The 14,045-nt window shown below is 41.6% G+C and overlaps 1 protein-coding gene across 4 annotated transcripts in view; it reads right to left on the reverse strand.

Annotated features, from left to right (window-relative positions):
- The window catches only part of STK39 (serine/threonine kinase 39), a 311,340-nt gene that overhangs the window by 225,409 nt on the left and 71,886 nt on the right, over window positions 1-14,045 (reverse strand). For all 4 annotated transcript variants that reach the window (XM_079925347.1, XM_079925350.1, XM_079925348.1 and 1 more), the window contains exons 3-5: window positions 5,339-5,447; window positions 1,881-2,022; window positions 627-682 (exon numbers count right to left, since the gene is read on the reverse strand). In XM_079925347.1, the coding sequence (XP_079781473.1) occupies window positions 627-682; window positions 1,881-2,022; window positions 5,339-5,447 (307 nt within the window). The remainder of the gene's footprint in view (window positions 1-626; window positions 683-1,880; window positions 2,023-5,338; window positions 5,448-14,045) is intronic.

Here is a 14,045-nt window from a genome sequence, read left to right on the forward strand (position 1 = left end):
TTTTTATTAAAAGGCCACATTCTAAAATAGCAGGAAAACATGTTATACCTCAGACCGAAACATTCTATGATAGGGCAGCCCAGATACAGTGGTACATACAATGGAATACTACTCAGCCATTAAAAAGAATGAAATTTTGCCATTTGCAACAACATGGATGGGCTTGGAGGGTAGTATGCTAAGTGAAATAAGTCAGACAGAGACAGACAAATACTGTGTGATATCACTTATATGTGGAATCTAAAAAATACAACAAACTAGTGAATATAACTAAAAAGAAGCAGACTCACAGATATAGAGACCAAACTCGTGGTCACCAAGGGGAAGAGGGAAAGGGGGAGGGACTGTACAAGGGGTACAAACTACTATGTATAAAATAAGCTACAAGGATACACTGTACAACATAGGGAATATATCCAATATTTTATAATAACTATAACCTTTAAAAATTGTGAATCACTACACTGTACACCTGTAACTTACATAATGTTGTACATCGACTATACTTCAATTTAAAAACACAGATTACATGCAATTTGTTCATTTCTTAGGAACAAGTCTACATTCTTTGAAGCCCTAACACTTCTGTAAACAGGTAAAGAATGTTTTATCTTTGCCAGCTTTACCTGCTATTTGTACTGAGCCATCCTCACCCAGAAGAATATTACCAGCTTTTAAATCCCTATTAGAAAAAAAAAAAAAAAGAGAGAATTTAATTATGGAGTACAGACATTATATTCACTCAGGGAGACTTTAATACATATCATACAATGGAGATGTTTGACAAAATTATTATTTTATAAATATTAAAATTATACCACAGATTTTAAAAGTTACAAAGGTACATTGTGATTTTATAGTTTGCTCCTGGGGGATGATTAGGATTTTAATAACGAACAGTTTATGTGATATCATTATCCAGATTTAATTAAAACAATAATGAGTAGATTATTTCATGTTACAGAGTTACAGATTGCCATATACACACAATACTATCATTTTATCGAGAATTAAAGCCCAGTCTATGTAAAGCGGTTCTACTTCCACTTAAATGTGTCTGTGATGCAACTTCCAATCAATCCCCTCAGCCTCTGAAACAATGGATTTGATCAGTCTCTCCTCTGGGGAGAGACTGATGGTAAATACTAATTACAATACTCTGTAACGTATTTCTTCACTATGTAGAAGTTGTGCTGAGTAGTCTTAACACTTAAGAAAAATGACAATTTATAAGTTTGCCTTCTAAAGTAATATTTTTCTAATTATTGAAAGACATAATAGATACCATTAAACATACAGCTCACTTATAGCTCAGGGCAAGGGAATTGCAATATTTATATTAGTGGTAAGTGGTTATTTACTTGCAACAATTCCTAAGGGCCCAAGGAGCACTAACCCATTTGAAGCATCAGGCACTCATATGCGATGCTGTTTAGCTATTTAAAGAAGTAGCATTTTATGCCACAAAAGAGATGAAATTAGTGCCTCCCCTCCTTCTCTTCCACCACCATGTCAAAAATAATTAACATATTAAATGTTTGGAACACTCTCGCCTGCATTAGAAAGTTAGAGATGCTATCCAGTTCAAATGAGTATACTTCAAATGAGTATAAAATGTAAACTGATTTTTTTTGAGTCCCCACAGTACTTTCTGTAGTCTACTCCTATTTCAGTGAAAGCAGATAAACCAATACACCAATATAATTCATCAAAACTTGTTCTCTTGTTTCGTTCTTAAGTACTTTGTTCCCATCTATTTAAACTACCTAAGTTAGAGATATGTCAATACCTACCCGTGAGGTGTGTTTCCTTAGCATTCTTTACTAACTAGGACTGAAGATATGAACAGCTGAATTTAAACATCTCTGCAGGGGTCATACCTGTGAATCTGACCATTTCTGTGTAGATAGTCTAAGCCTTCCAAAACCTCTTTAAGAATTGTTGCTATTATTGCCTCTTCCAGAACTCCGTTCTTGTGTTCTCCTCGGTTAATGATGTATTTTATGATATCCAACATTGAACCTAAGTGGACAGAAAGAAGAATTAGACAACTGTATAAGCACCTTCATTACCTTTCCAGAATAGTCCTCCTTATTTAAAAAACTAAACGAGGGACTTCCCTGGTGGTCCAGTGGTAAAGAATCCGCCTTACAATGCGGGGGACGCAGGTTCAATCCCTGGTCAGGGAACTGAGATCCCACATGTCGCAGGGCAACGAAGCCCGAGAGCCACAACTACTGAGCTCGCGCGCCTCAACGAGAGAGCCCGCGTGCCGCAAACTAAAGAGCCCACGCGCCCTGGAGCCTGCGCACCACAACTAGAAGAGAAAGCCCACACGCCACAACTAGAGAGAAGCCACAATGAAGACCCCGCATGCCTCAACGAAGATCCCGCGTGCCGCAGCTAAGACCCGATGCAGCCACAAATAAATTAAATAAATAAATAAATAATATATTTTTTTAAAATCCTTAGAAAAATAAAAAGCTAAACGAGAACAACAAAATATAGCTTTCATTTGTTTATTTAACACAAATATTCCCAAGGCATACAAACAATTGCATGGTAGCCCGTGACCAGAAAAACACTAAATCCAAGTTTGCAAGCACACATCCAGCTGAACTTAATGAGAGGGATTCTGGGTCAGGAAGCAGAAGACTGTCCACGGCCACTTCACAGTTAGTCCCTTTTCCGTAGACATGCAACTGGTTACAGATTAAAAGAGGGTTCGGGATGCCTAAACTGAAAAAGAAACGAATAAGAGGCCTGGAGAAAAGACAGCAGGGAACTGCTGAGAGAAAGAAGCGCAGTTTTTCCTTAACCTCAGGTAGGAGGAGAGAAAAAAATGTCTGTTGCCTTTAGACCCCTGCTTATAACCAGAAGATTCCTTTCTGTGACTCCAGGCAATCTTCATTTACATTTACTTGAGGCGTGATGTACAGAGTTTAATAATAAAGAAATAAATACATAGTATTTTGTTACTATAAACAGATTAGTATCCTTGGCACTGTGAATTCATGCTTCAACACATGTTAATTAATATTCCAAACTTCCCGGTCACTTTAAGAGCCATAATTACCTGGGGGTTCAACACTTCTGAAGAGTTACCAAATAGCCTATCTCAGGCTCTCCCTGATTTAACTAAGAGGACTGAGTTTCCCCATCAGATATTACTACACCAGGCTAGCCACCTGCCACTCAGTAAGAGATCTGATGTAATAAAATAATATAGAAGAAAACAAATGCATACCTTTCCCCTCAGGGAGAAACAAACATCTCTTTATTCATTGACTCTTGGATTTGGGGGTCATTTAGAAAACGATACTTCCAAAAACATTTTAATTTTTTTTTTAAGGATATACCATACCAGGCATGCATGCATTTCTGGCCTGCTGAAAGCAAAATGAGCGAAAGGCTACATCTGCCCACATTCCCCTTACCTGTGGAAACCTGTTCCTCTTACCTAGGGCCAGGGGAGACTAAATTGGATTCTTTTAAAAAGACAATGAAATTTTCTATCCAGTCCTTAGGAAAGGGCACAGGGGATATTCTCAAGCTTATAAAAGGTTAATTGGGATAAAAATAAAGAGAGGAATTAAAATCCACAGGGCCCCAGGTCACCAGAATTTCTTGTTTCCTCAGTTAGTGGACCCCCTACAAGGAGAGGCCAGGTTAAGATCATCTTATCAATACAGCACCACCCTCAGCAGAACCAAGAAGCAGTCCTGACACTCAACATTGCGGTAGGCTCCAACGGGCTTCCTTTTTCCTTCCATTTTTCTTCTCCCTTTTAATTAAAAGCCAGAGTCAGCACTCAAGGAAACAATAACTAATAGGATTGACAAGACTGGAAACAGAACCAAACTAAGCTCTCCCAGGCTCCCTACCGAGACCCACACAAGCAGACCCAAGGCGATTACAATGCCTTCGTCATCTCAGTGCAGGACCTCTGCTGCATCCAAGACAGTTTCTCTAAAAAAAAAAAATTTTTTTAATTGTGATGCTGCCTTGATTTAGCCTTAGCTGAACTGGGTCTGCAGATAAAAATGGGCTCCACCAAATAAACCCTGCACTGTCAGTTCTGGCTTCGTCCAGGTACCACCAAATGTTCTCCTCTACTCCTAACCATACTTCACGTCTCAGTAAGATGGATATACAGGAAGGGACGCCCTGCAAAGAGAACACCTGAGAGGTATGGGGATGCTGGGTATTAGGAAGGAATCCCTCGGGCTTTCTCAGCTCCAGTTTTCGGGTCTGTAAAATGAAGGTGATGATACTTGCAGCGCAGGGTAGCTTTTACGTGTCCAGATCCCAGCACTAACAGGCACGACGTGTGTGGCCTTGGGCAAGCAGCCTAACTCTCTTGAGCTCTGGTGTCCTTTCTGAAACACAGGGATCAGGGCACCTGCCATGCAATGGTGTTGTCCAGATTACAATGAAATAAAGTCAGTAAATCACCTGGCACAGGATCCAGCCACGGAGGAAGTGTTCAAGAAAATTAACCGTTATCATTATCCTCCCCTATCAAAGCGTGACGTTCAAAGATTAAAAGAGATAAAATACAGGAATGGGAAAGTGTCTTATAAATTTAATTGTCCGTGGCTTTTTTAACTTCCGTGATCTGAGGCTAGACAGGCAAAGTTCCTTCACCTTCCCACATGCTTTCTTCATGAAATCCACAATCTAAAACTACACTGTCCAATACCATAGGCCACTGGCCACCTGAGGTTATTTAAATGTAAGCTAATTAAAATTGAATAGAAATTCAGTCCCTGGGTAACACTAGCCACATGTCAAATGTTTAAGAGCCACTAGTAGAAACTGGATAGCACAGCCGCAGAACATTTCCATCACCACGGACCTTTAGTAAACCACACTGAAATAACTCATTACAGTGTGTTAGAGACTTGAATAACGTTAAGAATGAAAGCTTTAAAGAGGAAGGATTGGTTAACTTTTCTAAAGAGAGTAAGGGGTGGCTACAGAGAGGATGGGGCCTTTTAGGACTTGGGCACATGGAGAAGGATAGACAGACATCTGGGGCTAAGTAACAACACAGAGACCTCAGAGGGCAGAAGGCATCTGAGGAGTCTCACCCACACCTGGAAGGCCGGGGTAAAAGAGGACACAGATATTCTACAAGTTAAGCTGAATTATGAAAGGCTCTGAATATCAATGTGAAGAAATCCGGACTTTACTCTCTAGGCAAAGAATAAACCAAGAAAACTTATAAATACGGGAGTAAGGGGATCAAATCTAAAGTCTTATTCAATATGCTGACTCACACAAAAGGAAAAAAAAGAAAACAAGCAAACAAACAAAAATGACAAAATCCACTTACCTCCACTTAGTAATTTCATGACCAGCCAAAGTTCATCTTTTACCACAAAAGAGGTGTAATAGGTCACTACGTTGGGATGGCTGCACTGACTCATGGCTTGAATTTCTTTCTATAAAAAAAGCAAAACATGACATGTACCATGGGGCGAAAATCAGGAAGCAAGACACAAGTGCATAGTTGAATATCTGGGTAACTTTCCTACTTAAAGCACACCTGGGCAAGGGGCTGCCTAAACCATTATTTCACAGAAACCACACGAGAACTAACTCTCTCACCCTCGTTATCAACTTGCTAGAATTAGGAAGGCCTCTACAGGAGACCCCAGAGCCCTGAGGACCAGCCACAGGACAGAGGAACTTCAGATCAGCACACAGCTCTACAACCCCCCCCCAGCGGCCATATGTGATAAGTGCCTCCTACCTGAACCCAAAGCCTCGACAGAGAGATAAAAGACTGGTGAGCTATTAGGAGACCTGGGTCCTGGTGCCAACCTGAACCCTGGTGTTCCTCACTCATCCAAAAAGGGGCAACAAAACTGCTTGTTTCTGAGCACTGCTGTGATGGTACATGAAAAACTACCTATAAAAATGCTAGAGTACCATTTCCCAAACTATCTTCCACGGTAGATATTCCATCAAGGAAAAAAGCAAGGTGGGGGTGGGAGAGGCAGCTGGTAAAACGAAATAAGCTTGGGCAACATCAGATACTACATCTCAGTTTACAGGCGTCACGTCACAGGGTATGTTAGTACTGTCAAAGGCTCTGAGAAGTCCTGCAGTAGACAAACTGTCATAGTTGAATCCACAGGAACAATGCAGGAAAATAATGCTCTGTGGGTCACAGTTTAGAAAAAAGTTTTATCAAAAGACAAAACAACAAAGCTTTGAAACCAAACACATGGGCAACTTCAACAAGCCACAGTTTTCTGCAATACTCAAGCTCATGTTGGTTTTGGTTTGCTGTTTTATGTTACCGCCACATGACTCCTATAAAATGTCAGTGGAGGGCTTCCCTGGTGGCGCGGTGGTTGAGAGTCCGCCTGCCGATGCTGGGGACACGGGTTCGTGCCCCGGTCCGGGAAGATCCCACATGCCGCGGAGCGGCTGGGCCCGTGAGCCATGGCCGCTGAGCCTGCACGTCCGGAGCCTGTGCTCCGCAACGGGAGAGGCCACAACAGTGAGAGGCCCACGTACCGCAAAAAAAAAAAAAAGTCAGTTGAATGCTAACCCTCAATCAAAGGTACCAGACCAGTGTAACTCACTTTCAAGGTGCTGACCAAAAGCCACAAGAATGACTAACCTAAGTCATCACAGAAACCTCACTTATGTCATTATGTATTTATGATGAAATAAAAGTATATCTGTGCATCCTGTAAATATTTTCAACAATGAGTGTCTACTTTGCGTTAACTGAAAGTTGCCAACCAGAATATTCCAATTTGAGCTGCTATCTTTATATATCCAGTACTACTTTAATCCTCAAATTACTAAGGTGACCCTACATGTCAATTAACTTGGCCTAAATACCATGATATATAACACATATATACATCTTAATACATGCATTTATTTAGGTGCTTTTTATCATGGATAAACTTGTAAGAAAATCACTAATTTTCCTATTTTCCTTGCATTCTATGACAATACTTCCCCTTCATCATTTTCCTCATCCCCTTCACTGATCACAGGTTTTCTATATCTAACACTTTTCAATTCAGCACCTCCTGTCCTTTGAAGAAGATCTGAAACCTAAGGTCCAGTTTCCATCTGTTTCTGGTGTTAGGTTTTGATACCATAAGACGCTTCTGAAGGAGAAATGGAACGCTGACCAGCATTCCTATTTCAAGTGGCTAGCATCTGCTCGGTGTGGGGATGGCCCACTTTGAAGGCCTGCAGCTCTATGTAGGGTCCAGTTTAAACAGATGCCCCCGTTATTCACAGAAATGAGAATAATGTGTCTTCCAAGTGTGTGCGCTCTGCATTCTCACCATTTTATATCCGATGTAAATGAATGCCTTTCTAGCTCTCTAACACCAAACTTTTAAATCATTAAAGCATACAATCAACAACCGGTGCTCATATGAAAGGAAATTCTTTTGCATGGAAGCAAAGCCGGGTCAGAGTCTGGAAAAACACGTTTTTTTTAGACCTTTGCATTTAGATGGCCAGTATCACTTCCTACCTAGAGGATCAGATTCTCTGAGATGATGGCAGTGAGCTACTCTGTGTGTGTGTGTGTGTGTGTGTGTGTGTGTGTGTGTGTGTGTGTGTGTGTGTGTGTGTGTGTGTGTGAGAGAGAGAGAGAGAGAGAGAGAGAGAGAGAGAGAGAGAGAGAGAGAGAGAGAGAGAGAGAGAGAGAGAGAGAGAGAAACTCTTTTAATTAACCTATGGAGAAACTGTTTTAGATAGCCTGTGGATGTAACTTATCAAATTCTATTCCTTCAAATTTCAGGGCCTTAGAGGTACCAGCTGGATATTTAAAAGTCCTGAGGATTAAAAAAAAGAAGAGACACAGATACTACCACTACTAATATACCCCTATGAGCAGAGTAAGGGCAGATCAAAGAAGAAGAGGTGGGTCCTGAGAAGAGAGGTGGGACTTGCATCAGTCTGACCACTCATAATCTCACTGCCCTCTTCACCGCTTGGCCAGGAGTCCATATCCCCCACTCCTACACCACCTATTCTACCACACAGCCTTTCCATGCAGTAGAGCCTCTAATGTGTAATGACACGATGAAACTTGCCTTAGGGAAAAACACCGGTCACTCTGCCTTGGGATATGACCTGTGCTACCACTGAACCCCCATATTAAGTGATATTTCCACAAACGGGGTAGAAATACACTTTTAAAAAGGAAGAAATAGGTGTTATACTGGCCTATCCAACCCTTAAATTAATTTATATATAAACCTTTTGCTTAGTTGCCTTTTACAGAGATACAAAATTTTTATACAGTTTCCCCTTGAACAACGTAGGGGACGCTGACCCTTCGTTCATCAAAAATCCTCCCTAGGTATCCAAGGTTTCATTCCTCCATGTCCTCAGATTCAACCAACCATAGTCATGTAGTACTATAGTATTCACTATTGAAGAAAACAAGTATAAGAGGACCTCCATAGTTCAAACCTGCATTGTTCAGGGGTCAAATGTATTTATAATTTTGCTGTGCTCTGCATGTTTGTGTCCCTACAAAATTCCTAAGCTGATGGTATTAGGAAGTGGGGCCTTTGGGAGGTGATTAGGTCACGAGGGTGGAGCCTTCAAAAATGAGATTAGTGCCCTTATAAAAGAGACCTCAGAGAGCCAGCTCACCCCTTCCACCACATGAGGAAGCAGAGAGAAGTCTGCAGCCTGAAAGAGGACCCCCACCCAGCCAAGACAATTATGTATACATATATATATATATATATATATATATATATATATATTTTTTTTTTTCCCCCCCGTACATGGGACCCTCACCACTGCGGCCTCTCCCATTGTGGAGCACAGGCTCCGGACGCGCAGGCCCAGCGGCCATGGCCCACGGGCCCAGCCACTCTGCGGCACGTGGGATTCTCCCGGACCGGGGCATGAACGCGCGTCCCCTGCATCAGCAGGCAAACTCTCAACCACTGCGCCACCACGGAAGCCCCTTATATATTTTTTATAACTTGAAAAATATAACTATTACTTGAGTCAAATATTCTTTCTACAGAACTACTCTCCCCATTTCCTTTCAACAGTGATGATGGTTGCTGTATGAATCCTTTCTTGGTAACAGCCTATCAACTAAATTATCCAAGCTTTTCCCAGTGCCTTAACTTTACCCACATGGGTAGGCAAAGCCATTTACCCCCAAACATACTCATCCCTTCCATCCCTAAAAGTAACCAAAGTATCACCCAAAGATGAATAAATGGATGAAAAAAGAATTCTTTTTATCCAATTCTGCCTACAGAATAGCTGGGTTCCAACACTCTATTCCCTCAATTAGGACACAATCTACGGAAGATGTGTGACTTAGAGCAGCGCTGCTCAAACCTGAATGTGCAAACAGATCACCTGCAGACCTTGTGAGAATGCATATTCTGATCCAGTAGGTCTGGGGTGGGGGCTGAGATTATGCATCTCTAAGAGGCTTCTAACTGATGCTGATGCTTCAGGTCCAGAAACCAGACTTTGAGTGACAAAGTGGCAGAAGGCAGGCAGACAGGCCCTCGGGTGGCGGGGATGTGAAAGGAAGGAGCACAGACGACTGGCTGCAACCCAGGCCCCAGGGTTGGAAAGAAGGGTAGGAGAACAGGCCCGGTGGCGAGGCCTAGCTGAGTGAGACCTCGTGAAAGGGGTAGGAGGCAAAGCTGGAAATGTGGGAGATCGTGGCATTAAAGCGGTTTGAATTTCACAACTACGGGAAAGGGTAAAAAATTCAAAGCGAGAGAAAAACATGAGGTCAAAGTTGGAAGAACTCACAGAACTCTGAAACCCAGGCAACACATTTGCCAAAACTATAGTCAAGGAATGTAACACAGTGGCTCCCTTGGAAGTCTAGTGAAATCTGACTCAGACATGTCATCAAGTGCCAAACCAAGCCACAGCACGGTATTTAAGCTTCCCAGTGGCTTGAAGAGCTGGATCTGCTCTTGCAGCTTCACCTGAAACGCAGTACAAGTGAAATTTCACAAGAGTGGGAAAAGCGACCTAAAATGGGGCAGCGAGTAAAAACCCGTTCCACCTGCTAACACCAAAGTGGCAGCCACAGCAGCATCTCTGCTGGGAGCGATGTGGGCTGAAGGCAGATCAAAGAGGGACACCCACACACTGCTGCTGGCCCAGCCCGGATGAATTCGCCGAAACAGGACATGACACATCCCTCTTATATGGGACAAACTAGGTTTGGCTGCACAGAAAAACATAAAGCGTCCTACCCTGAAAATGTGATGAGCTGGGAGGAAAAAAACTACCCCCCAAAACTGGGAAGTTTTTTTGTTTTGGTTTGGTTTTTTTGCGGTAGGCAGGCCTCTCACCGCCGCAGCCCCTCCTGTTGCGGAGCACAGGCTCCGGACGCGCAGGCCCAACGGCCATGGCCCACGGGCCCAGCCGCTCCGCGGCACGTGGGATCCTCCCGGACCGGGGCATGAACCCGCGTCCCCTGCGTCAGCAGGCGGACTCTCAACCACTGCGCCACCAGGGAAGCCGGGAAAGTTTTAAATTTAAAAAACAAAACAAAACAAAAAAACTGTGTTTAAATATTTATGAGCAACTTTCTAATATTGTTATATGGCCTTTGTCTAACCATCCCCCCAAAATTTTTTTCTCCTATTACTATTACTGAGAATAAGCAGGAACCATGATTAACAGGGATGTGAGCCAGCAGGAGCCACTTCGGAAGGGCTGCACTCTAAGACACAGCTGGCTTGGAAGCTTGGCTTTGCCACTGACCACAGCCTGATTACCTGCGCAGGTCATCCAGCATCTCTGAGCCTCAGAATCCTTTTCTGTAATACAAGCTTAATAATGCCATCTACACAGGACTGTTGTGAAATAAGCAAAATGAGATCTATACAACTCCCTGCAGAAGGCCTAGCACATGACAGGAAGGCTGAAAGTCAGTCCCTCGATGTCTCAGTTCCTTCTTTGTGTGTGAGCATGCCCACGCTGATCACTAATCCCATGTGTCCCACGTTCCCGACTGAAGTCTCAGAGGCACAGAGACAGCCCTTAGCGGCAGCCCTCACCCTTCCCCACAGAAATGTCACATAATGAACATGCTCTGCGCCCTGCTGGCTCAAGGAGTGTCCTGTAACACGTGTCCAGGTCATCGGGCCATGAGTTTTTCGCTTCATTCCTAACTCTACAACATCCTCAACTGTGTTTTCCCTTAGTATCTCATCCTGTGTTTAATTTATACCACCTTATCATACTTCATGTATCTAGTATGCTGCCTCAAACGCTTTTGAAATTAAGAAGTCTAAACAGATTATGCAAAGCTTTCAGAACAAAGAGAAACAAAAAAGAGCTTGGAGACAGAAGAATTAGGAAAAAGTTAAAGTCTAGTTTCTGTTGTCCTGAAGACGATGCGATTCACAAAGTGCTAAAAGGAAAGAGATTTAAATGGATCCTGAATTCAAAAGAGTAAACTATACTTAACCAAATTAGCATATTTTAATACCTTAGCTAAATCTTAAATAAATTCTTCTTTATCTGATACTGGTGGCAAAATATCCTACTCAGCCTTGGTTGAGAAGTCACACCCACCCAAGTTCCAACATCACGTGCAGTTAAATCTGAGGAGGTGCTACTTCTAACTTTATTCTGAAGTACTTGTTCTCAACCTTGGCTGCCTCGGGAGCTTTAAAAAATACCAATGCCTGGATCTCAGCCCCAGAGACACTGATGTAAAATTGGTTTACGACACAGCCTGGGAATGAAATTTTTCAAAAGCTCCCAGGTGATTCTACTGTGTAGCGAAGGCTGAGAAGCGCTGCTTTCCAGCTAAGCACTGAGATGCATTCATTCTTTCAAGGAAATGCTGAGAGAAACATCTACCTCCCAAGCACATTTCCACACTGCAACTTAATCTAAAAAGGAAAAATAAATATATGACCCACAAATACTATCAAATAAAACGTATATTTCCAAATGCAAGAGATAACCAAATACATCTTTAAAATGTATGCAACACCCTCCAAGCATCTAAAGAATTCCTTAAATGATATGAGGGTCACCGCGTTAATTGAAAACACTTTTCAGAAAGTCGTCGTCAGGCTTGCACTTCCATAACATCAGCATCATTATGAAGGGTAAGCTCATCAACATTCATAAGTAACCCAATACTGTAAGTAGCTGAATTTTTTTTTAAGAAAAAGAAAAAAAAAAACCCATAAACTTCAATGATTTCAAATGTCAGCCAAGAATTGGAAGGAAAAGATGACAAAGCTCTCCTAAGAGCACTGTATTTTTTGGACTGTCATTTTCAATCATGAAAAATGTCATTGTGAGGGTTTTTTAATTACAAAAAATTAAATGCCACATATGCAGCAAACTTCTGCCTCTTTTAAAATAAGAGTACCAATAGGAAAAAACCTACTCAAGGAAGAGTTAAGTCAAATATTCTGACCTGTACTATTTATGAGTAAATCAACCAATGTCCCTCACCAGTTAGTTTTATAATTATTTTCATATGATTTGGTATCTGTCTATCCAAGTACAGTCCAGATGAAGACAGGATTAGAAATGGGGGAAGTCTAGATGTTTTGAAGACAGGGAAACACTTGTAAGAAATTAGGAAAAGGGAAACAAATTTTGTGATAGCCTTAATCAGTGTTTGTGGAGAAGTATTTAAAACTAGAGAGAGCAGTTGTAAAAGGTAAAGTATCAGGGGAGCTGGAGGTAGGTCTGGAAAATCCCTTGAAATCAGCAGAGAAATCACAATGGGTAAACATCTACTTCCGACAGAACAGAATGCCCATCCCAGGGCCTATCTGCTTGGTTATGAATGATGGTCATTCTGCAAAAACTGTTCCCCAAAAGACTAAAGAATTTTGCTTGGAAATGAAAAAGTCGCCGCCATAGTTATTTTTCACCAAGAGAAAATAACTCTTTCCAAGGAGAGGAAAGAAAGCAAAGAGTAAAGGAGTGATGTGCAAAGTTCAATGGGGAAGAACCATTTTCTTTCAGAGTTGGCTGAAAAAGTTCTTCAGCAAACAGTAACAAGGATGCCTTATGGGTTCTGCAAGCTCTTAAGCTGGCCATCAGGAATCTGAATCAGACTCAGCTGTCAAGAACTGCTATCTGATCATTTAACTGTCCATGATTGGGTATACTGGGGGAAAAAAAGTCGAAGACTTCGTTAAAAACAGAAACACGAAGCATCTTTCTTGTCAGCCAATTAATGCTGCTAGAAACCTCCAGGCCAGTTTTCAGCACTGCTGCTATTTTTGCCTTCATCACCAAAGGATAAGAGTGCGAGGTGAAACGTGTGTTTCTTTTTTGCAGCCTCCCGTGTCCCACGCCTGGGTATGATCTGCAGTCTGGGGTTCTGCCAGGGAACAGAGGCAGAAACCCCGCTGAACACTCTTCAGGCTTCTCCCTGTTTCCGAGTCCTTCTTTTTCAGAGTCAGCTTAATTAATTGTGGAAATATAATCAAACCAAAATAAGAAAGACAATAACATAGGAAAGAACAGAACCATCTGTCTCAACCCAAGCAATAACATTTTCCAGAAGTTTATGAGGATGGCAAAAGTGAAGTATTAAAAAAAAAAAAAAAAAAAAGATGTAACTGAAGTTGTATTCATTCAATCTGGGAATGTTTTCCCCGTTTTCTCCTACTCTGAAAATGAGTATGTACTGGGTCTCTCTGTTACCAAGCACATGTAAGTCCAGAAACCTGAGGGGCCTTGAAATGTTAATTTCTGTTTACATTTTGAAAAAAAAAAAAAGAGAGAGATGTTAAACATTTTAGCAAGCCATTTCTAACAAATGTATAAGAATACTTAAAAGTAAATTCAATTAGGATATTTAATTATTATCTGGATCTGCTATGATATAACTTTTAAATTTAACGTTCCAAAAAGAAAATTATTTTTCTCCAGCCAAATTATACATATTCCTAAGCTAATGTAACTTTAGAGCTGTAAAACTAAGTTACTTTTGCATATGTGATATTCTCTAATTTCTTAAAAATGGTACGTCCTGAGCTTCCCTGGTGGCGCAGTGGTTGAGA

The sequence above is a fragment of the Stenella coeruleoalba genome (genome assembly GCF_951394435.1).
Source record: "Stenella coeruleoalba genome assembly, chromosome: 6".
NCBI classification, from domain to species: domain Eukaryota; kingdom Metazoa; phylum Chordata; class Mammalia; order Artiodactyla; family Delphinidae; genus Stenella; species Stenella coeruleoalba.